At 51.6% G+C, this 26530-nt stretch overlaps 1 protein-coding gene and 2 non-coding genes across 16 annotated transcripts; all 3 read right to left on the reverse strand.

The window, feature by feature from the left end:
• Positions 1–438: 438 nt before the first annotated feature.
• Positions 439–26512, reverse strand: UBAP2L (ubiquitin associated protein 2 like). Of its 14 annotated transcripts, XM_061477821.1 has the most exons (30): positions 26384–26512; positions 22672–22801; positions 22071–22148; positions 21584–21694; positions 20801–20969; positions 20394–20489; positions 19627–19672; positions 19288–19394; positions 17811–17885; positions 14357–14409; positions 12989–13074; positions 12470–12641; positions 11669–11867; positions 10482–10759; positions 10049–10221; positions 8923–9115; positions 8317–8371; positions 7711–7885; positions 7435–7507; positions 6617–6812; positions 6427–6515; positions 5655–5708; positions 4975–5056; positions 3666–3883; positions 3471–3576; positions 2454–2521; positions 2006–2203; positions 1750–1838; positions 1510–1560; positions 942–1054 (listed from the first exon to the last, which is right to left on the reverse strand). In XM_061477821.1, the coding sequence occupies exons 2-29, from the start codon at positions 22759–22761 to the stop codon at positions 1542–1544; spliced, it is 3348 nt and encodes a 1115-aa protein (XP_061333805.1). In that variant the 5' UTR covers positions 22762–22801; positions 26384–26512; the 3' UTR covers positions 942–1054; positions 1510–1541. The 14 variants fall into 14 exon arrangements, with proteins under 14 accessions (XP_061333804.1, XP_061333801.1, XP_061333800.1 ...); XM_061477820.1 differs by lacking the exon at positions 1750–1838 and having other exon boundaries at positions 439–1054; positions 8923–9112; positions 17826–17885; XM_061477817.1 differs by lacking the exon at positions 1750–1838 and having other exon boundaries at positions 439–1054; positions 17826–17885.
• LOC133282007 (small nucleolar RNA SNORA58) lies at positions 5153–5288 on the reverse strand. The gene has a single exon (XR_009747611.1). It is a non-coding gene; the product is annotated as a small nucleolar RNA SNORA58 (small nucleolar RNA).
• LOC133282008 (small nucleolar RNA SNORA58) lies at positions 9831–9965 on the reverse strand. The gene has a single exon (XR_009747612.1). It is a non-coding gene; the product is annotated as a small nucleolar RNA SNORA58 (small nucleolar RNA).
• Positions 26513–26530: the final 18 nt, after the last annotated feature.

Consider the following 26530-nt stretch of genomic DNA (forward strand, 5'->3'; position numbering starts at 1 on the left):
ACTCCGCTCCCCACCCGCAACATGAGGCGGGTCCCGGGGCAGGGACAAGGGGATCCCGGTGCCCGGGAAAGACCCACAAAAGGGCGCTAAAAACCCGGGAAGGGGGAGGCAGGAGAACCTGCTCCGTGCCCCAAAAAGACGGAGCCAGGCAGGGGAGGGAGGGAGGGAGGGAGGAAAAGATGCACACATGACTTTGTGATCTTTATTCTCTTTAGTGAAGCACCCCCCACACAGGGGCTGCATTTGGAACTGAAAAAGACAAGATCTGACTGCATAGAAAACAACCAAAAACCCCAATCTGGAGCCCAAAAGCAGAAGGTACTTACAGCGTGCAAGGCGGGGGGGGGGGAGGGGGGGAGAAGTAAATCGGGGGGTGCAGAACACCCACTCCGGGGCAGCAAAGGGAGAGTGAGGAAATGAGAGACATCGAGGACGTGGTGGGGTTTTTGTTTTTATATACAAGACACATTTATCCATTAAATTTAGAACACGGTACAAAAAAAAAAGAAAACCACTTCAACTAATTCATCTTACAATGCTGTTCATATCAATTACTGTTCTTATTTCCTAATAATAAGGGGGGGTTGCTGTAGGCGACTTGCAGCTTCCACTCCTTTGGATCCGAGAGGTTCTGGGGGGCAGCAGGAGGTGGGGGGGGGGGGGGAAAGAAAGGAGTCAAAACCAATAAAGGCCCCTACGGCAAACGGTTCGGAGGCTGAATGCAGAGAGAAGGGAGTAAAGGGGAGAAAAAAAAAAAAGAGAGAAAAATACAAATTCTATATTACATACAAGAGGAAAAGGTGGCTGAAGACAGAGGAGGCGGCTGCTGGCTAGGCCTGCTGGGGGCTGTGGGCTTCGGGCTGCCCCGCCACCAACCACTCCTCCCCAGGACCCTTCGGTGTCAGGCTTGGTGGGATGCTCTTCCAGAAGCGAGTGGGGGGCGAGGGTGGCCCTGGCCTCAGTTGGCTCCCCAGCTGTAGCTGTTGTAGGCAGACTTGTTGGCCTGGGATTTCTGAGGGATGGAGCTGCCTTGGCTGCGCTGTCCGGAGCCGCTCTGCGGGAGGAGAAGTGTGTGGTTATGGAGAGGAGAATCGGCACTGTCACCTCTGGGGTCCCAATCCCAGGCTGCTCTGCAGGGTGCTGAGCCACGGGTGCTGCTGGCCCCGCGCGGCGTTGTTCACAGAGCCGCAGCAGCCACAGGACCCTCCCTCTGCTCTGCGCCTGCCTCCAGAGCAGCACCACGGCAGAAGCGCAGGCAGCGAGGGACCCTGCGGCTCTGTGGGGGCTGCTGCAGGGCAGGGAGGGAGGGGAAAGGTGGGGAAAAGGTTAGAGCAGGGGTGTGTGTCTGTGCGCGCAGGTGTGTGTGTGTGCACATACTGCCTGAGGGCCTCTCTCCTTGCCTCGAAGGGCCAATGGGGGAGAAGAAAGGGGCTACGTGAGCCTGGGGGGCCTTAGGGGCAGGGGGAGACCCCAGGGCAAGTGCAATGCATTATCAGAGAGGTTCATTACCTGATCTTCCTGCTGGCGTTGGCAGCACAGTATCATCTGCAAATATGGAAGCTGTTGCAGTACCAGGATATGTAAAAATAAAGGGACAAACTATGACAATAGAAATCCATGGTTAGACCTGAAAGCTATGGCGGGGTTGTGGCTGTGGCAAGTAACCCCTTTGCTGCTGGCCTGAAGAGGAATGGGGGAGCTCAGGGCAGACCAGGCATGTCTGCGTGGAGGGGCACTACCCGACCCTACCTGGTCCAGCCCGGCAGCAAGGGGGCTGTGCCGAGGACCCCCCAGCAGAGCACACCCCGGCCCTTCCTCACCTCATCTTCTGCTCGGCCCTGTGTGTATGTGCAGGTGTGAGCATGTGTGTGTCACGCGTGTTCACGTGTGTCCGCCGCAGGGCGTGGGGGGGGGGGGGGAGGGAGAGGGGGGGCCAGGGGAGGCGGGGAGGGGGAAGCCCTAGGAGATACCCCAGCAAAGGCTGGGGGCTGGGGAAGCCGCTTACCTGCCCATCCTGCTGCAGGTGGTGGTGGAGGATCTGGGAGTGGGGCTGCTGATGGGGGGTCAGGATGTGCATGAACGGGGTGGGGGGATAGGCTGCCGCTGTCGCAGGGTTGATGGGGCCGCCGCTGCCCAGCGCCGAAGGCAGGTTGAAGGAGGCTGCCGGGGTTCCAGTGTGAAATCCCTGCTTCTCGAAGGATTGCTGAGGAGGAGATGCCAATGATGGAATGAGGGCTGGGTGATGGGTGGCACTGCCCTGTCCCAGGCTAGCAGCGTGCCCCTTCCCAGCTCCACAAGTCAGTGTGTGGAGCAGAAGCTCTGCCTATGGCTCTTTCTGGGCTTGGAGCTGCCTTAGGTTGGAAGGGCCTTTCCCTTCTCCCCAGCTGGCTGCTCCAAGGGAAAGAGACCTCATTGCCCAGGGAGGCTTCCTTGAGCACACTGCAGACACTAACCTGAGTTTTGGAGTAGACAGAGCCCGAGATGTCCGGCACTCCTGTGTTACTGGATGTCACAGATACACCTGGGGAGAAGGAAAGACAAGTGAGTGATGCTAACACCAGCAAGAGGTGGTGAAGAGCTCTTGTGGCTTGCAGTCAGGGAACAGCTAGAGACAGACACATCCTGGGCAGCAGGGTTTTGGTGAGGCCAAGCTGCAAAGGGCCTGTATCAGTGGAAGTTTTTTTACTCTGGACATGAGCAGTTTCTGAATGCCTCTTGCTGCCACCCAGAGAAATGCATGTTCTTGAAGAGCCCAGAAAACAGAAACTCTGAGAAAAGCTGTAGGGGATGCAGCAGACACGAGAAAACAAGCTCCGAGCATACAGCAGAGCAGCAAGAGAGCTCCTTAGGTGTCAAACAGGCAACTGCATGTAAAGGGGACTCAGCTGTGGGCTGGGACAGTTGGTGCAGCAACTGGCAACAGTGGCACACAGCCTGTGTTTTCAAAGGTGGTGGAACACAGGAAAGCCTCAGCAGTCATTTAAGGCCCAGAAAAGGTGCTGAAATGAAAGAGGTTTGAAAGCCTCAGCATCAGTGAGTTGGGACAGAGCTGAAATAGCTTCGCAAAGGGAAAACTGTCTTGAAGTGCTCTAATGTAGTGAAAGGATTTAAAGGCTGGAAGAGGGACCCAAATCCAGGCAGACATTAACCAGTGACACTAGTACTGAGAAAAGCAGCAGGTTCATGACCTCCTCAAATCTCTGAATCAAGGATACTTCTCTAGGAACCATGGATCTGCCCAACACAGGAGTCAATCCAGTTCCCAGGCTCCAATCTTTGACAATTATTGTTCTATTGATCACAGGCAGTAAAAAGAAGAAAAGCCCCTGATATAAGTACAAGGCCCAACCCATTCAACTGCTGGGCACAGTGGAAGGCACAGAGTGCAAGACAGCAGTCCCCTTAGATGACCAGAGACTGGGAACTGCAGTGTCAGTGCCTGCTGCTGAGGTAGATGCTGGGTCTCTTACCAGTGCTGTATCCGTGAGAGCCATAGCCACTGGGCTGCTGAAAAGGGGTTGCTGATGCATTGACGCTGACATTCACACCATGCTGCTTGGAAGAGGTAGGAGCAACCTACAGGAAGGAGAACAGCAGAGTAAGGAGGGGCCTCTCTGTACTGCCCCTCCTGCCCAAATCCCACTGCCTGCCCCTGCGGAACTCACAGGGAACACGGCGGGCCCGTACTGGAAGGTGCTGGGGAGCCCTGGTACCCCTGTGTAGTAGGGCAGACTGGTGTAACTGTAGCCAGGAGGCAGCGCCGGGTTCAGGAACGTCTGCTGTGTGGTGTGGTGGGTCTGGGTCTGGCTCTGCTGGGGCTGGGCCAGAGTCGTTGCAGGAGCAGGGGAAGAGGCATCACCTCGGCCGAATTTGGTTAAGTCACCTGGAATACAGAAGATGAGAAGAGACTGAAGGAAACTCCTGGCCCACTGCAGCTCAGCCCAAACGGGGCCCACCTTTCTGATCAACAGTGACTTGAAGAAATCCCCATCCTACAGCTACTAAGGACTTCAGCCCTAGTAGCCCTCAGACTCTTGCACACTGATGAGCTGGTAACTGCTGTCCTCATCCCTGAGAGGAGGAATTCAGAGGGGAAGGGAAGCCCAAAGCAGCTACAGTGCTGCACTGCCTGATGTGAGCCTGTGATCTGGTATTGGATAAACCACAACAGAGTCCAGATGCTAGAGCTCTCCCTGAGCCAGCAGCAGCCTTGAACACAACTCAGCTCCCTCCAGAGCCAGGCCTCAGGCCAGGGCAGCAGCCTAGGGGTTCTGTCCTACCTGCAAACAGCTCTTCAATGAAGAGGAGAGTAGAATCTCCCAGTTGAGGATGTGTGAATGGCCCCTATTTACATCAGGGCTCACACCTCCTCTCTCACTGATGGCAGTGAATCAAACAGGGCCCAGCAGCTCACACAGTACTCCGGTATCTCCCTTCCCAGGCTGGGCATTGCCTGAGGGCTTGGGTGCAGGGCTCTGGGAAACTCTCTTGGCTGCTCTTTAGGAGCCCCTGCTTGGCTCCTCCATGCAAACACTCTCACACAGCAACACAGTGAATTTCCAGCTCCCAAGTGAATCCAGTATAGGCACAAACATGGTAAGTTACACATGCAGCAGTGCTGCATCCCGAGCTGGGCATTTCAGCCTCAGTATGTTGAGCACAAGCACTTCTGCACAACCAAGCTCCTGCTGAAGCAGGGGAGGGAGAAGTGGTGTTGGGAAAAGATCCATTCATGGAGTGCAACAATTCCTAAAGCACCTGAAAGCTCAGCACAAGCTCTGCCCACTGGGACTCTGCAGTGTGAGGAAATGCACCTACCAAGTCTGGTGAGAGAACCAAGAATTTAAGTGCTGAGAAACATGCTCCAGACCAAAGGCAGTGCAGGAAGCTGGTGAAGGCACTGGCATAGGAAACCAGGAACCAGCAGCACAAACACCTAATGGGATATGCAAGCAGAACAGGCTTTTTTCTTACCAGAGTATGGATTGCTGCTCAGGCTGCCATCTCTTCCAGTCAGTGGGGTGGTGGGTGTAGGGAATGGGATGCTGTAGTAATCCTGAAGGATAAAAACCAAAGAAGTTTGATGAGCTCACTCCCAAGATGCAATGCAGGATCTTTTGGAAAAGAGGAATTTCTGGACTGCAGCCACTAAACATGTTGGAGTATTGCAGTTCAATCAGCCACATGGAAGCTGATCACAGCTTACAGCAACCCCAGCTTCTTTCTAGCATGCACCATCCCCCTCATCTGGCTATCAGAATAACCAGATAAGGTCTACTGGTATGCAAGTCCTGAAAGTGCCTGGACTTTCCCCTCCACAGCACGAGGGACACATGTGGCATTGCTTGATAAACCCATTCTCATTATTTGGTCACTTCCTCTTTCAAGGCTCAGAGGCAAGTCTCTACAACAGCTCATTGCACCACTGGCAAGCAGAACAGTGCTCTAGCTCTGCATTCCCTAGTCCCACCAGCAGTGTGACCAACCAGTGCTCCTAACTCCCCAGATGTTACTCAGCAGCTGAGTAACTCACTACTGCACAGGAGCATCCATTCAGCACTCCTTTGTCAGCTCCTCAGGACTATCTCACAGCCTAACCTGTCTCCACACCCAAAGCAGCAGCACCAGTGGAAGCAGCAAGTTCCTGTACTCACCAACGGGAATCTTGTCTGGAGCATTTGCAAGTCATCATACCCATAGACCTGTGGCTAGAAAAAGAGCAGGAGATGACACTAGGGACACAGACTAGATAAAGCCACTTACCTCATTTTAGATTAAGCATTTAGATAAATGTGAGAAAAAGCCAGAAGCAGATGAGCAGAGGCTACACAATTACCAAGGTGCAGGCAGCCATCATTCACCACCACCAGACTGACACTACCAAGAACCCTTTTATGTGCTGCTCAAATGAGGAGTGAGCACCAACACCCAGCACAGTGCTCCAGACCACAAAGGCACTGACAGTGTTCTTCTAGAGATTATTCCAACACCAAAATCTGTCCTTATCTTCAGAAAAGGGTTGTGATTTTGTGGCAGTCACCACCCTTGCTCTGACTGTGTGGCCTTTGTATGCCATGCTGCTAATACAGCTCCACACCTTCCTGAGCTGTGCTCTGACCAAGGTCTGTTGCTCCCCAAAGGATGGAAAGGCTGTAGAGGCAGACACAGAATCTGCTCTGGGGTGACCAGAATTACAGATGTTTACCCCCATAGGTACATGGATTTCCTCTGTTACTATGGAGAACATGCAGGAAAACAGCAGGTTTTATGGAACACAGCAGGTTGACTCTTCCCATCCAAGGCAGTCCTTCTGTGCTGCTGTTTTTGTTTCCCGACTATCCTACATCCCTTCCTGCTAGCTGAAGACAGAGCTAGGAGGGATCTAGTGGCATGACATGACTGCAAAGAGCTGGTTGTCCCACTCACCGGATAGGCATGTAGCAGCCCTGGAGCCATGATGTAAGGATTAGGCAACAACGGTGGGACTCCAGGAGGGAGATTGGGAGGGGCTTTTCCTGGAAAAAGGAACAGGAAGTTCCCCAGTGAAGCAAACAGCAGAAGCTGCCTCTCATTGTCCCTGTCCCCTTATCCTGTTCAGCAGTACCCAGGAAAATACCTGATGTTGTTGCGACTGAGCTGCGAGTTGAGGCTGTCACCGTGGAGTTACTACTGAGGCTGAGGCCCAGGCTGCTGACACTGCTGAGGCTGGAGGAAACGCTTACGGCTGGTGGGGCGGCTGACACTGTGCTGGAGGAGGTGGAGAAAGTGCTAGCAGAAGAATGGAGGCTTGCTTCACTCTCCACACTTGTGTGCTAGGGAAGGAAGGGAGAAGAGTCAGGGGGCCAGGCAGCTGGAACAGAGTGCAGAAACACTGCAGGACACTGCACCTAGCCATTGTGAGAGCCTGCAATGAACTTGGCTGCTGCAGGCTACAAAGAAACCTGCTTTGCATCTGCCTTAAGTCCCAAGTCCTGACAGCAGCCAACCCCTAATTTTTCTGAGCCTCGCATGTGGCTGTGTCCCAACATGTCTGTCTGCTGAAGAAGCAGGGTTGAGCACCGCATCTGCAGCAAGAGGCTGACACTGCTGCAGAAGCCAATGCCCAGGGACTCTGCACTGAAGGAGCTCCAGCAGAACACACATTTGACCAGTGGCAATTCAGCAGCTGCCAGTTTACTCTGACACCTGGTTGTAAATCTGCAGCACATTCAAGAGCTGCTACAGCCTCAGAAGCAGCTGATGTTACACCTGAAACAGGCAAGGTGTCAAAAGCCTCGAGACAGAGGTGCCCAGACAGTGTTCTGACATAACCCCCTGTCCTCTCCATAAAACATCCGAACTCCAGCAGAACAACCAGCAGCCTGATAGCTCTTGTCACAACTGCAGACCCTGCGCCAGTGGGGGTACACAGCACTAGAGCACACCCAGACTCACCAGAAGAGTTGAAGTTGACGTTCGCCCAGAGGAGGTGGATGAGGACAGACTGTTCTGCTGGGTGGGTAATGTACTGCAGAAGGAGGAATAAAAGGTTGTCAAGCCAAAGGATGAGACTCACTATTGGCAGCACCAGCCCAGATCCCATTCCCCACCTACTTAGATGGGATGATTTATGTTGGTCTTCCCTATTTCATGAGACAGACTTTGTTGTCTGCTTTAGATCCCTGCTTCTAGTTCTGCTCCTTCAGAAAGCCAACCGCCATGCTTGCTCACCTGCTGAGCTGGGCACTGGTCGTACTGGGGAGCTCCTCACTGTGACTCAGGCTGCTCAGAGCTGTTGAGTGTTGGCTGGCTGTCGTCAGCAACGAGGATGCAGATACCCCATCATTGAGAGGCGTGATGCTGGGAGCAGAGGGGGAATCTGATTTCACTGTGGGGCCTGTAGCACCTGCCAACAAAAGCTTTGCATTAGCAACAGCTCCTGGAAGGCAATGGAGTGGTGAGGATCAGCAAAGCAGGGAGATGCGGGGTTTCCCTCACTGCTGCCAGCTAGGTACACACTTGTGACAGCACAAACTGTGTTGTACTTCTCGCTTTACCCCAGCACTGCCATCAGCTCTGCAAAGAGCTTGAAGACCTTTAGATGAGGTCCCTTTCACAAAGAGAAAATTATTATCACCAGGGAGTGACTCATCATGGATCTCAGGGATCCATCAGCTGAAAGCTGCACATCTCAAGGCAAAGAAATAATCCAAGTGGCAGCAATTAGTCCAGCAGGCAAAAGACTTGCTGTTAGTACAGATAAAGCTTTCTTTTCGAAGCAAAGAATATGAGCAGTACAAAAGGCTCAGGACACCCACGGCACTGAGAGACTCTTACCTTCGACAGCCTGTGTGGTTTGTAACGGCGTGGGTTGTACAGAACTGAAACCATTCTAAGGAAGAAGAGAGAAAGAGTACTGGGTATTGCAGCTCCTTTCCCTGAGGCAGGTCTAGTGTTAGCTCCCCTCCCCGACTCCCTCCTCACCATCATGTCACCACACTGTGTGGGGTCTGTCCCAAGTTCGACCAGCCCAGTGCCAGCAAGACCCTCAAGTGCCTATTTGAGCAAGCAGGGGAAGAAGTTCCTCTGCTGCTGGTAGCCAGATTGGCTCAAGATCCCCAAGTCAAAACTGCTGTTACTGAATGTGTGTGCAGCATGCAGGAACTGAATCCTTAAGACAAAACTGAATTAGCCTGAATGCCACTCTGCACAAGGTAATTATGCATGACAGGACACATGGCCTGCTATCAACCACTGTTAACCCCACTGGCCCAGCCCCAGGGAAGTTCCATAACTAAGGGCTCTGGTAGTAGCTCTCACAAACCATGTGGTGAGGCTTGGAGGATCACAGAAACACTTGATACATCACTTAGCTTCCCCCAAGCCAGAGCTTCACACACTGTGCTTACTCAGCACAAAGGGTGAGCAAAGCTCTTCTCCTACCTTAGCCTGGGGCAGATCTTTCTGGGGCGAGGAGGAGATGGAATTTGGGTATCGCCTCGTCTGGGTGGATCTCTGTTCATACAGTGGTCCCTGAGCACTGTTCTGGGAGGTAAATGTGGCTGTCTGCATTGTGCTGCTCTGGTAACCAGACTCTTGGCTTTGATTGGACGAAACTGTGGATGAAGATTCACTGCTAAGGAAGAAACCAAACAAGAAGAGTTAATGTTTTCCTCCAGCACAGCCCTGCTGGAAGCTGCTCATCCTGGAGACTTCATCTCAACCTTAAAAATGAAGAATCCCAAGCATCAGCATAAAAGTACCACACAAAGCAGCCAAGCAGCGAAACATGCCCAGGAAAGGGCCATGGAAGGATGATGGCACCTTGCTGCAGCTCTACCTCACACACTTTTGTGCTCTAGATGACATTTCATGAGCTTTGCTTTGAAAAGGTATGATCATCGTAGCTACACCTACTCCACTGTGTCATAGACTCATAGGATCATAGAATCCTAGAATAGTTAGGGTTGGAAAGGACCTTAAGATCATCCAGTTCCAATCCCCTGCCATGGTCAGGGACACTTCACCCAAGGGATACCATGTCACCCAAGGCTCTGTCCAACCTGGCCTTGAGCACTGCCAGGGATGGAGCATTTACCACTTCTTTGGGTACGCTGATGCCAGTGCCTCACCACCCTCACAGGAAAGAACTTCTGCCTTGTATCTAACCCAAACTTCCTGTGTTTCAGTTTGAGCCCATCACCCCTTGTTCTATCGCTCCAGTCCCCTGGTTTGCCAGGCAAAAAGCAGGACAAAAGCAGGAATCTATTCTCCAGGGACAAGGAACAGTTGCACTGGGGATTCTTCTGTGTTTCAGGCAGCACAGTTAACTGCAGCAGGAAACATCCGTTTTCTGTACAAGTACCACAGGTCAATCAGTCAGACAGCTGCCTGAATGAGTCTGTTGGCAACTTGGGCTTGCTTTTGCATACATTGTCCCCCCTTTGTGACCATGGCACAGTCAGAAAGGGTCTACTAGTATGCAGCACAATTGAAGTCTATGGGACCAGCTACCCTTCCAAAGCTACCTGCTCAGATTCATGTTTCCTTCCTCGTGCCCGGCCCTCACCTCGCTGTGCTGGTGTACAGGTTGCTCTGAGCCTGGCTCACGGCAGCACTTGTTGTGGGTGTTGATTCATACTCTGCAAGAACAGGCTCAGAACCAAACTGCAACGCCCCAAACTGCAGGTTGAGCCCTGAGATATCTGCTGAGCCAGGCATTTCCACTGCAAGGGCAGGAATCTGCAAAGGAAGGAACAGCAGAAAGGATCAGTCACCCTCTGGGATCATCACAGAGAATGACTTTAGTATCCCCACTTCCCAGCACATAATGGTAGTTCCAGGCTTGCATCATCTGCATCAGCCCTGTTCAACCCAGGTAGGGAAGCTTTCTCCATCACCACCCCAACTTCCTAACAACAGTAAGGCCAAGCCCAACCCCTATGGATTGTTCTGGATCTCTACCACAATACAACACCTCCTTCCCCACCATCCATCCCCACCTTTGATGTTAATGATGCCTTTTTCTTTTGCTGCTTCAGCTTCTGCTGAGCTGGCTGGGGACTGGATGACTGGTTGTCCGAGGAGCCTGGGGACATCTGAGGGACAGGATTGGCTTTGCTGGGCAGTGGGGAGGAGGAGGGTGCTGGAACGGTTGTGGAGGCAGTCACCACAGGCTGTTTCTCCTGCATGAACACTTCAATCATGGTTGAAGTTGAGGTGAAGGCCTGACGCTTGGTGAAGGGACTATGCACGGAGGAGTCTGTTGGGTTCTTGAGATCTAGCAGGGGAGACAAGAGTGGAGTTAGGGGGGTTTGTTTCCTTAAAACTAAATCAACTTCTGACACTTCAGAGGATCAACCAGCTTGGAAAAGACCTTTAAGATCATCCAGTCCAACTCTTCCCAGCACTGCCAAGGCCACCACTAACCCATGGCACTGAGGGCCTCATCTACATGGTGTGTGAACACTTGCAGGAACAGTGACTCCAGCACTGCCCTGGGCAGTTTGTACCAATGCCTGAGCACCCTCTGGGGAAGGAATTGCTCCTATTCTCCATCTAAAGCTCCCTGGAGCAGCTTGAGGCTCTTGCCTCTTGTCCTGTCACTTGTTCTATCACTAGGACAGGGCTTGAACCAGAGCCATTTCCCTATAGCAAGATATCAAGACACACAAGCTGAAAGAAATGGCCCTAGTACTGGCCTGCAGCAGGGCTCAGCATCCCATCTGAAAAGCTGGAGCTTCTCAAACACTGTTTATTCTCTCACACCAGCCCAGAGTTACTTCTTGGCACTGAACAGTCACCAGAATTGCATTCCTTTAAATGATACCAGTAGGTCAGCATCGAGATGCCACTGCCAAGTGGTGCTATTCACGAGCTCTTCCCCACAGGTACCTGCTTTCAGACCTCTTCCCTGGGACACAGTTTTATATTAGGAAGTAGTGAGGATCTCAGGAATGCTAGATCCCTGGCCCTGAAGCTGGCTGCCATGACCATGAGGCTCCAAGTATAAGAGGTATAGGGAAAGACTCACACGCATTATATTGCATTTCACTCCTTTAAACTTGCACCCATGGTCCTTCTAATTTCTCCAGCACAGTTGACTTGGTTGTGAACTTGTGATCTGGCCCTCACTGAATCCGTCACAGTTCTGTTGTGCTCCCCTTTGGGTAACCACACTGTTCCTTACCATACTGCACAAGAGATGAGGTCTGCGGAGTAGATCCCATGTCCCAAGAAGCAGTGGTGCTCCCACCAGGCTGGGTGTGTTGAGCAGCCAGCTGAGCCAGAGCCTGGGCTGTCTTGAACTGCTCCAGGAACTGAGAACCTGTGGTACTGCTGCCTTTGGCCTCCCCAACATCTCCAAACCCTTTCCCCAGCATGCTCACCTGCAATTGCAACAAGGCAATAACAAAGTCAGTGTCTCCCTTGGCTTGGAACTTGGTTCAGAGGACAGATCCACCTCTGAACATAGGCCTGGACACTCTGTACCCTCACTGTACCTCTCACTGGGTGCCTCACTGTGCACGCTCTGCACCCACACTATACCTCTCACTGGGTGCCTCAGCTTAATGCTCTAGATGCACTCAGACACAGCTGGCAAGGAGAGCTTGTACTTCTCTTACAGCCGTTCTTGCATGGGGGTGCAGGTGCACTTACCCATTGCCCACATCATGACATTTCATAGTGTCATGGAGGCTTACAAAGGAAGGGCTCTTTAAGTATGTCCTAAGTTATTCCCATGCATTTGGTGGCACTAAAGACACCACCAGGAAAACTGGGCTTTACCACTGAGGTGGTTTGGAAAATCCTTCATGAATTCTCATCAGTAAGCGCACAACTGCTATTTCTTTTGCTTAAGTTACACAAAAAGCAGCACCTGCACAGGCCTCTGCCCATTCCTGATGCACATCCAATGTCTCCTTCCTTCTACCCAAACGCAGACAGAGCATATCTGGGAAACCCATACATTCCTAAGATATTTCCTTACCATGCTGTGGTGGGAGAAGGAGTTCCCAGAGGCAGGCTGGGATATAGCACTCTGCTTGGAATTGCTGAAAACCAGCGGCTGGGCCAGGGAAGGAGCCTGGGATGACTCCAGGTTTGGCGACTCATTTTCCATAGAAGAGGGCGTCTTTCCTAGCAGGACTGCCAGATCAATTCTGGGTAAAGAAGGGAGATACCCACTGAGGTTAACACAAGCTCTGTCCCCCCCCCGCACTTCCATTGCGGCAGTATTCTACCTTCAGCTTCCCAAGTTATAGCCTTCACAAACTGAATGGATCTGCAGAACATTAACTCACTGCCAGTAGCAGCCTCAGAAGGACAGAGCATAGGAAAACTCCAATCCAGGATTGACCCAGAAACTCCTAACTCAACTTTTCCATTTAAATCCATCTCATCTTAGTGAGAGCTGCTGCATTTTAGCCAGCTGGCAATGGTTAGTCTGAGATGGCAAATGGCTCTGGTCTTTGTGTGCCACATAAAGAGCATTGCCATGGACTCTCACCTCTGTCCAGCTGTGATTGTCACATTCTCAGCAGGCAGAGGCACTGAAGACACATTGGAGGCAGTGAAGATCTTTGTCTCAGACAGCTGCAAGATAGAAAAGGGGAAAAAGAATCCAAACATTGAGGACAGTGTCTTGGGACTCCAAGTAAAGCACAAAACTGCTTGAGCCACAGAAACAGTCAAGAAATGCAAGTGCTGAGACTTCAACTCCTCTAACATTTGGCTCCCATCAGAAGCAGCTTCTATTTCATCTGTTTCTTTTCAGGCAAGTGCACAAATCTTCTGCCAGTGGCAAAACACACCCCCCAGATCCTTCCATAAATGTCCTGTAGTTCATAAATCCACTAGGACTGCCGGGCTCTTGGCTGCTCTGAACTGACACAGCACTCAACTGCAAACCCCACTGCCCAGGGAGGTGCAAGCAATGCTAGAGAAGTCAAAGAAAACAGACCCCTGTGGGCTTCCCATGACCCTGGCCTCACCTGGATGTTCTGACCAAGAGATCTACTGCAATTATGGAAGGAAAAAGAACATTGCTCAACACTGAAAGAAGAGGAGGTTTAATGACGTGGAACATCGCTGGATATGAAAAGCTTTGATTCCAGACTGAGGAGCTGCCAGCAACTAAACTGCAGGAGCTTAAAACCAAACTCAGGAACCCCTGGGAGCATATCACACACACTGAAGGCAAGAAGGGCTATCAAAGGCTCTCTTCAAGCAGAGACCTGACTGAACAGACAGGGAAGCTGCTTGTGTCTCCAAATACAGCAGGAGCCCTTCACAGTGCCTGGAAAGCAAAAGGTTTCTCTTCTTGCTCATTCTGTAGGATTAGCAAAAAATGGGCATGTAAAACAAATACTAAAACCTAGCCCTGCTCCCATCTGCAAGAGCTGCAGCTCTGCCTTGATTCAGAGAGGGACTGAAGCCTATTTCAGGAGAAATGGACATGGAAGCATTGAATGCAGCTGTGAACGGTGTCTGTTCTCCCCTGCAGGAGAAGTTAGGTAGAGAACAAAAAGCACTGGGATGTGCCAAAGAGCAAGTCAGGGTGCAGATCAAACCTTCCCCAACTGCCACTCCACTGGAGCAGCAGAGCAAGAATCCTGTGTGGAGTCAGGCCAGTTTATGGAAGAAATAAATCATTCAGGAAATGAGAGGACCATACTTGATGCCCCAGCATATCCCTTCCTGTCTTGGGCTCCTATGACAAGCTCTACTTCACACCTACTTCTGAAGCAGGCATGTTTAATTATTCATCACAGCTCCTGAAACTGGGAGTTTGGGGAGGCTTGGCTTTCTGTTCCTCTCATTGCTGTATGCACACGTCAGCAGCCGCATGGAGGAAAGGGGTCTGGAGTGTACCTACATCTTCATTCCAGTCCTCCGTGCCCCATTCTTCTGTCGCTGCCCTCCAAGCACCTACAAGGGTAACAACAGGGAGAAGTTACGCACACAGCAAAGCTCTCCCTCCAAAAGGCAGGGAAGCATTGGGGAGCTTTGCAAGCAGCTGAGAGCGTTTCTAATTGCCAACCAGGCAACGTAAAGCAGTTTACCCCAACCCACAATTCATGGGCAAGGCACTGTGATGGCATCGCCTCTGCCTTGCTCGGGCTGAAAGAGAGGGACCCCTGGCTTGGCAGACCTGGATTAACACACACCCCAACTCCAAAAAGGGAGGCTGAGCTTCAGGAAGCCCTGGCATCGCCCCCAACCTCCTTGTGCCATGTTCCCGAGTTCCCTTTGTATTGCAGTAGCTGCAAGTTTCTGCACCCACAAGCAGTTCGTGTTACCCCAGCAGCTCAGACAGAGCATCTCCTTCACTGGCCCTTGGGAAGGACTCACCACCCACTTCACTTTGTGTTTCTATAAACCCCAGGGACAACTGAACCATTCATAGGGTTCATCTTCCCCCCCCAGGAATGTTAAAACTTCCCTATGCCAAGACCTCCTGTGCACAGACAAATGCAAATCAGAAAGGAAAATTGAAGGGACTAAGCAATTCCCATGTTTTCTGATTGATTTCAGGGATCTGCTCCAAGGAAGTATCTTAAAATATCAGGAAGAAAAGCAGGAGATTTCAGACACAATCCAGCCCAGCACAGTTCATAAGAGAGCAAAATTTACCAGGAGAACAAGTGATTGCCTGGCTGCATTTTCAACTTGTTCTGTCCCTCACTTCCAGCATACTTTAACCACAGTACTTTGAATCTTACATGATGACTCCCAAATGTCTTAGATTACAAGTTACAATTTGGTCTGGGAGGAGGGCAAAGGAGCATTCGACAGCCTAAACCACTCCAAGCATAAAACCAGCCCTGGTTTGGGCAACTTGTTTTTAGCCACTTGAAAGCAGCTCAGCAAAAGTCACCACCAGCAGCAGGGTTAATCCTGGAGAGGTTTCCAAGGACAGAACAAGTTGACATCAGCCCTTTCATAAGCTGAAAGCCTTTTACAGCATCAAAACATAGCATGTGGGGAACCAGAACACTGCAGGCATAGTCTGCCCTCACAGCAGATGTGGGAAGGCTCCTTTACAGCAAGATCCTCCCAGTTTAGTCCCTATCTAAGAGGTGAAGTGGGAGCTGGAGATAGCTGGGTCAGTGGCAGGGAAGAGCAGGAAGCCAGGAGAATTGCCCCAAGAAGAGTCTGTGCATGCAGGAACATGACACAGGGCTCTCTTAGTCTTGCTTGCATGGGGCAAAGGAGAAAACCAGCAAAGCAGATTGAAAAGCAGAAGGAAATCCTGCAGATGAAGAGCAGCCATTGATGGGGCTTCCCTGGCAAGTCTACTTCCTGAGTCCTGGACACCTATCCAGCATGGCTCATGCTCCTTGCACACAAAGGGACAGATGGAAAACTGAAGACCATCAATGAACCAGCATGTGCCAGAACTGTTTCAAAAAGCTTCCTAAGCAGCACAGTGTGTTTAGGCTTTTAAAGACACTGAGTCAGGCTCTTCCAAGGGGAGAGCTGCAACACAAGCAACATCCTGACTCTTCTAACACCACTCTGGAAGTGTCACCTTCTGAACTGCAATCCCTCCTCTCTTCTTTCAGGAAGCCCTTCCAAGAGCAGCTGGTCTGTAAGCACCTCAAACCAGGAAAAGGGGGAAAAAGCTAAAAGTCCAAAGGCATTTGCGATTACAAATGTACTGAAGAAAAGAAATCCCATTGTGTCTTCATGATACCCCTCTTCCCCAATTCATTCTCTCTTCATTGTAAACTGTGAGATGAGCAACCAGCTTGCTCCTCTCTGGGCCCAGAGTGCTCTGCTGCTATCTCAGTGACTGGATACCTGCTCCCTGCTCTGGCCTGAAGGGTGACAGAACCAAATCCCACACTCTGCACCTCAAAGGAATGTAAATCCAAACAAAGGCAAAGCCTGGCAGAAGCATAATGGCAGTTGTGCTGCCTGCCCCAGTTAAAGATTAACCCAGAGGTGAGGACCAGGAGATGCTCCAAAGCAACAGCAGTACTCCAAGTATGGCAGCCTCCAGGGCCCTGCAAAAGACTTTACAGCCTCAACACTCCTCCTCCTGTCCTGACCTGCTCCTCCAGAAGGGCCTTTAGCCTTGAGTTCCAGACCTCAAGTTTCATGAAGGAGACATTAGTCCAACGTGGGTTTGGCCTTCTTATGGACACTTCTTATGGACACTTCTTATGGACACTTCTTATGGACACTTCTTATGGACACTTCTTATGGACACTTCTTATGGACACTTCTTATGGACACTTCTTATGGACACTTCTTATGGACACTGATGGGATTTGGTGGGTATAAGGCAAACCAGATCAATTTATAGGTGTCTTTTTGCTTCATAAGGCATGAAAGGGGCTTAGAAGGATGATGGAGAGGGACCCTTCATCAGGGACTATAGTGATAGGACAAGGGGTAATGGGTTCAAATGTAAACAGGAGTAGTTCAGGTTGGACATCAGGAGGAACAATCCCTGTGAGGGTGCTGAGGCGCTGGCACAGGTTGCCCAAAGAAGTGGCAAATGGTCCATCCCTGGCAGTGTTCAAGGCCAGGTTGGACAGAGCCTTGGGTGACATGGTCTAGTGTGAGACATCCTTGCCCACAGTAGAAGGGTGGAACTAGATGATCTTAAGGTCCTTTCCAACCCTAACTATTCTATGATTCCATAAAAGTGCAAGAGGAGGAAAGAGAGTGGACAGGCACTGGGCAGCTTTGCCATCAATCATCCTGGTGACCTCCAAATCCACTGTCATCTTCAAGTGCAGGGCAGGTCTGCTTGGAGGAAGAACAGCAGCTGGGCAGCAAGAGCATGCCAAAACAGCCAGCAAGCACATCGGTCCCCCAGAGGCAGCCATAAGCAGAGGCAAAGTGCTGAGATAGTTGCTTTAACCAGAGCAATTCCCCTTGCAGCAGCGTCTGTCCCTGAGCAGAAGCATAGCAGGGAGGGCAGTGGAGTGATGGCTGCAGAACCAAATGGCATGAGGACAACAGCAAGCCATGGCTTTCTGAATGTGAGACAAAGAGAACAGGGCTAAGCTGCCTCGTGCCTCCTCCCTTTGGTGGGATGCTCTGTCATCAGTGCTATGGACACGGAGCTGCTCTGGGTACTGAGAAGCAGTGGCTGAAGTTAAAATATACCTAAATCCCTCCTCCCACCCGAATTTGGGTTAACCTCTCCCAGTTTACATTCAAGGTGTCAGCATTAGTAGAAGCAGTCAGAACAAACGTCAAATAGTCATTAAAATCAGCAAGTGAAGAGAGAGGAGGATGATATATCCACAGATATTTGAGGTTTGGGTTTGAAACAAGCTATAAAGGAGAAGTATCCGGGGCAGTTGATGCACCTGGAGGTATCGTACCAGGAGCAGTGTCAAATTTTCGGGGATAATTTGCCCCCTCACCCCCAATGAAATCAAGTCCTGAAACAACAAAAAACAAAACAAGACAAAAAGACAGACAACGAGTGAAATTCTGGCTTCCAGAAGGGCAGGGGAGTTCTACTGCCCGTGTGCACTGGTCACATTTTACCTGTGGATACTGGCACTGCCAAGAGATGCCCATGGCTATGGAAATGGACACTACAAGACCTCGCAGGGTGCAACTGCATTGGAGAACTACAGCAAGTTGGAGTTGTTCCATCAGAAATCTCCCCAGTCCCCCCAGCCATGCTCTAATTCCACAGTTTCACTGAGCACCAACACACAAAACCAAGGCCAACCTCACAAAAGGCTGTTCACACCAGTTAAACTTCCAGCATGTGGAGCTCATTTGCTCCCATCCCTTTTTCCTCCCAAACCAAGTGTACCCATTGCCCTTGGCTCCTGCCTGCACTACTCCCTCTGGTATTTACAATTCCGTTTACAGTATTATTTACAGGGTGGTGAGGCACTGGCACAGCTCACCCAAAGAAGTAGTAAATTACTCCATCCCTGGCAGTGTTCAAGGCCGGGCTGGACAGAGCCTTGGTCAACACGGTCTAGTGTGAGGTGTCCCCGCCCATGGCTGGGGGTTGGAACTGGATGAGCTGAAGGTCCTTTCCAACACAAACCAGGCTGGGATTCTGTCTCTTTCCAAAGCTATCAGCTTTTCAGTAACTACAAGAAATACAGAAGTGGCCTAAAGCAACATGAATTCTATTGTGAAAGCCTCTTACAATGAGTAAGTGCTATTTACTTGAATGCTCAAAACTCATGGAAAAATAGTTTGTGCAAGACTGCTCCATAAAAAAAACCAACCCAACAAGCTCCAAACTTCCTCAAACCCCCAGGCTGACTACTTACAATTAAGGATTGTCCCTTGCGACTCTGTCCAGTTACCACACTGCAAAACCTGAGTTCACTTGTGCCTTACAAAAGTGGGCATACTTGAAACAAAAAGAGTACTATTTTTTCCAGGGCAAGGGAATGTGCCAGGGCAGATCTGTGCTCACAAACTGCTTTGCTTCAAACAGGGAAGCAATGAAGAGTTCTTTTCAACCAGCTTTCTGTAACGTCTCATGCTCCAGCAGGCTGAGCATGAAAGAAAGAATGCTCCCCATCTCATAATCGGGAGCAAGACATCTAAACCCTGAGTAATTACACTACACTTTGTAACTCACATCAGAACAATCATCCAGCTCCCAAATTCCAAGGTGGTCACCCTAACAGATGCAAAGGCTCCTCTGGGCGCAAAGAAACAGCGTCACTGAAATCCATCTCTGAACCAACAACCCCTTTCTGTATTCCTGAGCCAAAGACCTACCCAGAACCTCTTCAGTGCAACTACATGGGCACAAAGTCCACCTACCACCTAACCACAAGCCAGAGTATGAAGAGCACTTACTTGTGCCATCATCTGGCTCAAAGCTGCCCGTGTTGTTCCATGTGTTGCTGTTGCTGTAGCTCTCATCTGTGCCTGCCGGCTCGGCATAGTCAGCTGGGTTGAAGGTCCTGTGAGAAGTAAGAGGATGGAAGTTTTTACTCCCTTTCCCCAAGCAACTGATTTTGTTCACCCCATACCACATCTCCGAGTTCTCTCAGCAGAGAGCTGCTGCAGCTACACCAGCCATTCCTCACTGAAGTTAGCACTCTCCAGTTTTGGCTTTATTAACAAAGGAAAATGGGACCACAAATGATGCACAAAGACTTGTATCTTTGCTGTGCTTTGTACAGTGAAACTTACCCCATGCCTTGGGCAGAAAATCTTCCCCCTCGCCTTCCAGAGCCACCTGTAGAACACACACACACACACACTGCTGAGCATCTCCCTTGGCTCTGCATCACGGGGCAAAGCAGCAGTTGAACACCATCTGGAGCTCTGATCCCCACAACATGCAAGTGGTGAGGATCTTCCCTAATTGTTGGGATTTCCAGCGGCGTCTTTATATTGCTGGGGATGACCTCAGCTCCCTGGCAGAAGAATTTAATGATGCATGAGCTCGGGCTCAGATAAGGTTTCCAGCTGGCACAAACCACAAGCAGTGGCCCCCAGGTTCTGATTTCTGCATCATGTGTCCTCAGCAGCCCAGATTTGGTGAAAAAATGAATTTCTGCTACTGAGTATTTAAAACCCAAGCCAAGTGTTTGCACAGGAAAGGTGCTCAGATACATGGGCAAGAATGAGGAGGAGCCAGGTTCTGGTGCTAACACGCAACTGGCCCATTGGCCAAATAGTCACCTTAGGGTTTAACTTCTCACTTTTGTACAAAGTGGCCCTATCTTTTTTCAGCTCCAGGGATGGGATGTAAGAACTAGATACTTTTTCTAGCATACTTAAGATGGGAAGTGACATGCAGGCTAGGAGTGTAATCAAAGAACAGCAAAATCAAATACTTGGTTTCAGTTTGGCAACTCCTCCCATAAGAGAGCCTTTCAAACCTCATGGAGGAGATAGTCACACTGATGTAACTCTTCTCTCCCATCCCCTCTGACCTCAGATCCCATGTGTACCTCGGCCTCGGCCACGTCCCCGCCTCCCTCTTTCCGTGCCTCTTCCAGAAGATCCTCCACTCTTACCACCGTCTAGTCCATTCTCCTGGCCCCGAACTGAAATACAGAACAATGAAAGAATTAGGGAGGAAATTTAGGGAAAGATTTAGGGAGGATTCAAGCCCAGACTAAAGCTCCCATTCACTTCTATTATTTAAGCTAATGGTATTGAGGGTATCACCCAAGGAATCATCTCAGTCAGGGAAGCATTAGACAGCTCACACACACAAAGATGGTTTTCCTCAGAGATGAGTCTGCCCAAGCAGCTTTCCTAGCAGGTTTTGTGTAGCACAAAGTGCCTTTGAATGACCCTTCAGGTCCCTTCCACCAGTGACAATGAGGGGTGTTAGGAAAGGGCAGGTCCATACACTCTCTTCCACGGCTGGTACCACGGCCCCGCCTCGGTGGCCCTCCACGTCGTCTGCTGAAATCCCGCTCCCTCTCACGGTTCTCTTTGCTTTCTTCACTGGGTTCTGTCTGGCCACTCTCCTTCTGTCCTGAGACACCCTTCTTCTTCCCAACCATCTCCCAGGAATGCTGAAGATTTGCAGAGGGGAAATAAGTTAATCACACTTTGATCAATGAAGGAAGTTACTCACTGTTTGAGCAATGCCGTATGTGAATACATGCATATTCTTACACACCTATTGAAACTTGCTACAGATATAACAAGGATCTCCAGAAAAATCCTTTCCAGCCCAATTTCTCTTTGTTTTGAAGAGTCTATCAGCCTACACACAGTACAGCTTTTTCCTTCAAGGAAAGCTTTCTTATAGCTGACTGTCACACAGCCTGAGGTAACAGGACATGAGTTGCTCTCTTTCTGCAGAGATTTACTAAACCATACTCACAGCAGTATGAAAGCTTACACAGATGCTACTGTACTGTTGTCAAAGTGCTTGGATTGAAAAGGAATAGGATTTATTGCATTTTCTTCTCCATTCTTTTGGGCCTGCTGGCCACGCTTGTGTTCTGTGCAAGCCTACAGAGAGCAGCATTGAGAAGCCGGTACACAATCACATTTCACATGCTACTTGTGGAACTAGTCAGTCATTATGGCTCTTGCTATCTAGACAGGACTCTTTGTCTTGCCTTCATATACACAGTTACACTAAATTAGGCCTCACCAGATTTAGAGAACCCAATCCTACCGTGTCCGGATTGCCCTCCAGCAGCACGTTGATGGCTCTATTAACATCTCCATTGCAGTCATGCAGAGCAATCACACACTCATCCTGGTTCTTGCCTGTGATGTCGATCAGCTGGAGAGGAGACACCACCATGGTCAGCACATTCCAAACCAAGGTGGCACCAAGTCTCTATGGATCTCTTATGGATCCCAAACAAGAAATCTTTCAAAGAAATGTCAGCAGTTGGGAGTCTCCTGCAGCCTTCACAACTGAATTATGCCCCCTCAATGAGAAGTAACTGCTGCTGGAACTTCTGAGTTACCACAACCAGCTTCCAAACTCCCCCTTTTCTCAGGTTAACACCATTCCCTGCATTCTGTGGAAGAAGTCTGTCCAAGGAAATTCAGGGAGCCGGCAGCCGAGTCCCTCCCACCTCCCCCAGGCAGTCACGGTAGTTGACATTGATTCTGCCTTCCTGCCAGGGCTCATCCTCACTTTCCACACTCACTTGTTTCACCTTCTCCTCAAAGTCAGCGTCATTGTGGTCTGAAATCATCTGTGCAAGTCGAATCTGTTCCGCAGTGGCCTGAAGAAATGGAAGGCAGAGACAGCGGGATTAGAGCAGCACCTTTCCAACAACCCTTCCTCCAAAGACCACTCCACTTCCCTGAGGTCTCTGGGAAGGAATCAGTGGGATGAAGAGGAGGTGTGAACAAGAGTCAGAGAGAGGAAAGCTTCAGAGAGAGAGATGGAAGAGGAGTGAGTGAGGAGAGTCCAGAAGAAAGGGACTCACCAGGCGAGGGACAACCACCTAAACTATCTCCATTCTGAGGCAGACCTGAGCACCACTGGAACATCAAGACTCACTGCAGGCAGCTTCTCCGCCACTTGCATTCATTCAAGTGAACAGGGAATGGCCAGATGGAAATAACCCCAAACCTCAGCTCACAGACACCAGTGTGGAAACCCCACCATCAGGGGCTGCCCAGGTAACTCAGCTCTGCCAGCAGCATCCTGCAGCATGCAGGACCCTGCAGTATGCAGGACCCATGCAGAGGTGGCAGGTCTCCACCTCCAAGCTAACTGGTTTCCATGGCTGCTGCCCTTACCTGTGGCCGCTGCTTGTGCTGTGTCTGGCTCTGTGTCTGTGTCTGCTCCCAGTTCCCCCGGGCTCGGTTAGTGCCCACCGATGTCATCATTTACAGTATATACAAATAACAGTATTTACAAGGTAGAACTCTGTGGTGGGGCAGGGGAGAAGAGAGAACACACTGTTAGAAAACCAAAACAAAAGGCAGCATCAAGAATGAACCACGGCATGGGCGAGGCAGGCAGCAAAGCCATCCCAGTGCCCTCCTTCCCTCCCCACCAGCCACAGCCTCCCATTGCCATGTGCCCCGAGACGAAACTGGCACTTCTGGAGGTTTCTCCACTGACACCACCTCACCTGCACTCAGGTGAGCAAGTGTGTGAGCAGACATGGACTGGCTATGGCCAGGGCGCAAAATGCTTGTTGGACAACTGGAGTAAGGAATGCTTGAGAAAAGCTCTAAAGAAGCTTCATTTAGAGAGAACATCTCACAGCCTCAGACACACCATCAGCTACTTCTCCTTCTCCTTTCTTGCCTTCAAAGCAGGGCAGGGGAAGAAAAGCACTCCAGTAGTAAGTGGTGCTATAGGTTTGTAGGATATTGGTTTAGAGAAACACCACCTTTGTAGAACTGCTCAGTTGTGCTCGCTTCAGTTATTCCTCAGAAGTAGAAATATCGTTTCCTTCTACTGAGTATTCTGGATTAAAATAAAACACTACCAGAAAAGTGAGCTAGATGTCAACAAGGAATTCCAGCCAGTAACACCGCTGGGAACTGCTTGAGTCCAGACATCCCAGAAGAGTTCAGGAATGGGGTGTCCAAAGCTTCTGGAGTTTTGTAACTGCTCGCTGAGCTTCGCAGGAAGAGCCCAACCCAGATGCTTAGAACGGGATCAGCACTGAGCAGTTTCACCCTGCCTGCCATGGCATGAGGGATACCACACACATCCTATGGCACCTGGCATCACATGCTACTTCCAAGCCCCTGAAACCTCAATAATCACGAATTCCACACTTCCAGATTTTATTAACAAGACGGTGACACCTTCCTCCAAAGCAGCAGGATCTGCTCCACATGCTGGTGCTGCAGCAGATGCTTTGGATAGGGAAAGGAGCCCCAAAGAGAGTAAGAACAGGAGGAAACCCGAGTGAGAAACTCCAACCTGAACCGTTGCTTGCAAACAACCAACGTGGCAGCACAGAGCAAGACCCAGTGTGCAAAGCTCAGCATCATTAGCAAACAGCCCAGGAAGAACTGGGGAGTCTCTTGTCAAAGTCCATAAGAGGAGCACTTGACCAGCCTGGGAGATCCTTTTCCGAGAGCATGGAGACCCTACTGTCATCCGCACCGCAGCTCACTGCCCATGCCAGTGCTCCCACTCCCAGCAGCCTCCAGCCTTCCTCTGCAGGCAAGCTTTCAAGGCCAACTGCTCCTGCAGCTTCCCACAGAACCTCAAACGCTCCTCTTCAGGGCCACCCATGCCTCACAGAACGAAAACCACCGTCTGCCAGCTCTACAGCACCAATGTCTCTGACTGGGGAAGCAACCCAAGCTATCTGCCTAGTGAGCGGGAGCTGCCCATGACACCAAGCAGGTTTAAGGAAGAGCATCCAGCCTGGGCTTCACCCAAGGCCAAGCAGCCTCCACACAGGCTTCTTCCCCATGGGATTGCTTTCCCCTCTCCACTGCTATGTCTCTTCCAGTTTTAAGTGTTTCAGGCACAAACAAGTTGTCATATTGAACCAATCTGGCAGCAGAACTGCAGGCCCAGAGGGAAGCAATCCTGTGCCGTTGCAGTAACTTAATCTGGGATTTCAATAGGATACTGTACCAGCAAGTCTACTGCCCCCAACCTTTGTGCAGTGCCTAGGCATTGTTCAAGAGCTTTGCCATTTTCTGCCCAGCTGCATTCCTGGAAATGGTGCTTATTTAACATGCAGAAGAAAAACCCACCCCAAAAACCACAAGCATCATCAGGCAGCCCCCGGTGCGGAGCCTGGTGGAAATGGGCAACCCCACGCAACACCCCACACCACATCCAGGGAGCCAAGACTTTACTCCTCACTTGGGTCACTGTAGTACAGCTCACAGGCCACATTTCACTGCAAACCTTGGTTGTGCTGCCACCTGCCCTGTCCCTGCGCAGAGGGAGCAATCCCATGAGTTCACCAGTTCCAAGCAGCCTTCAGTGTTTGACCTTGCTTTTAAAGAGCAATGCCACATATGTGCACAGAGAGGGAGGCAAGTAAAAAGGACAACTCCAGCCCCAGAAAACCGTGGCTGAGCCACAGCAGATAAACAGCGTTAAAGCAGCCCCACACTTATGTTTCAAGGCAAGAGGAAAGCAATGCATTCCTATGGGATTCAGGGAAAACAAGAAGATTCCCAGCTACAGGTTACAACATCTCTTCTTCTGAGAAGCTGCAGGGAAAAGTGATGCACGTTGCCGTTACCCCCCTTCCTTTTCAGCCTACAGCATCCAGAGAGGAGAGTCTCAGCTACTCAGAACAGGAGGCTCCGGAAAAAGAGGTGATACAAAAACATAACAAACTGTTCATTTTATTAGAAACTTTAGGTAAGTTACAGCTTTAGCACAAGGATCTGGTGGTCACATCCGCTACCCCCAGCTGGCTCAGCCCTGCTGGCTCATGCTGGGAGAGCCCCAGCACATCCCAGCCTCAGTTTCCCTTCTCTGTTCATACAATTGATATCTCCAGCCCCCTCTGACAAAGCTTCATGAACACATGCAAAAACCTCTGAAGCTCCAAAGGAAAGGACCGCAGAGGGCAAAGCATTTGGAAAGATTTTCCTGCAACACAGGGCAGGTCCAGCACCCGAAGGAGCTCGATGACACGATGGGGGGATGGTGGTTTATCAACATTACGAGCTTTCCTCTGGAGCAAACACATTGCAACTGCAAATCGAGCAACCCCTGTGCATGCAGAGGACAGAATTTCGGGGGGATGCCCCAGACACACCACCACGGTCCCGCAGTGGGTACCGCCGTGCAGCGCTTCACTGGGGACACCCACCGGAGCACCCCGAACCGGCCCAGGGCCCCGCGCTGGGGCACCCGCCCGCGGGCTGGGCCTCCTCCAGGGCCGCCAAACCGGCGTCGACCGGGAATGCCTCGCGGAGCCCCTCCGCGGAGCCCGCCCGCGCCGAAGAGCCCCGAGAGCGCTGCGGGGCGGCGCGGCTCCCATTGTTACCGCCAGCCGCGGCGGGGCCGGGCGGGCCTCGGTGGCGCGGCAGGGCCGGAGCCGCCCGGTGCCGCGGCTTAGCGTGCCCAGACCCCCGGCACACAATAGGGGCGAGCGGCCGGAGGGGACCCACCCAGGGCCGTGCGGGAGCCCCCGCGGCGGCGCGACGCCAGGCCGTGCCCGCACCCGGGAGGCGGGCGGGCGCGGGCCGCTTCCGCCCTCATGGCCGCGGCCGCCATTCCCCCCCCCAAACCCCACACCTCACCTCCCCGTCCGCCTCCAGCCCGCCCGCCCTCCCTCACCTGCGGCGGCCGCGCGTTACGCCAGGCCCCGGCTGCGGCCCGGCCCACTAGGCCGCGCGCGGCCCGGCGGTCGGGCCCGGCGGCGGGGCCCGGCGGGGCCGGGCGGTGGCGGGGCCGGGCGGGGTGCGCTGCGGCAGCGGGGGGTGAGGCGGCACAGAGCGGGGGGTGCGGCGGGGTTTACCGGGGCCGCGCGCGGTTCCCGGAGCCGCCGCCGCGCAGCAACTTTACCTGGGTCTCACCACACTGACAACTACCAGCGGCGCCCGCCCCCATCACGTGACGAGGGCGCTCGGGGGGGGACACACACGGAACCGACACGAGGCGGGGCCAGACCGGCACCGTGAGAGAGGGGCGCCTCTCCCTCGTCACGTGGTG

This window comes from Pezoporus flaviventris, unplaced genomic scaffold (assembly GCF_033815535.1).
Source record: "Pezoporus flaviventris isolate CSIRO_AGI_PZ_B2104156 unplaced genomic scaffold, CSIRO_AGI_Pfla_v1 ptg000112l, whole genome shotgun sequence".
In the NCBI taxonomy this organism is placed as follows: Eukaryota; Metazoa; Chordata; class Aves; order Psittaciformes; family Psittacidae; genus Pezoporus; species Pezoporus flaviventris.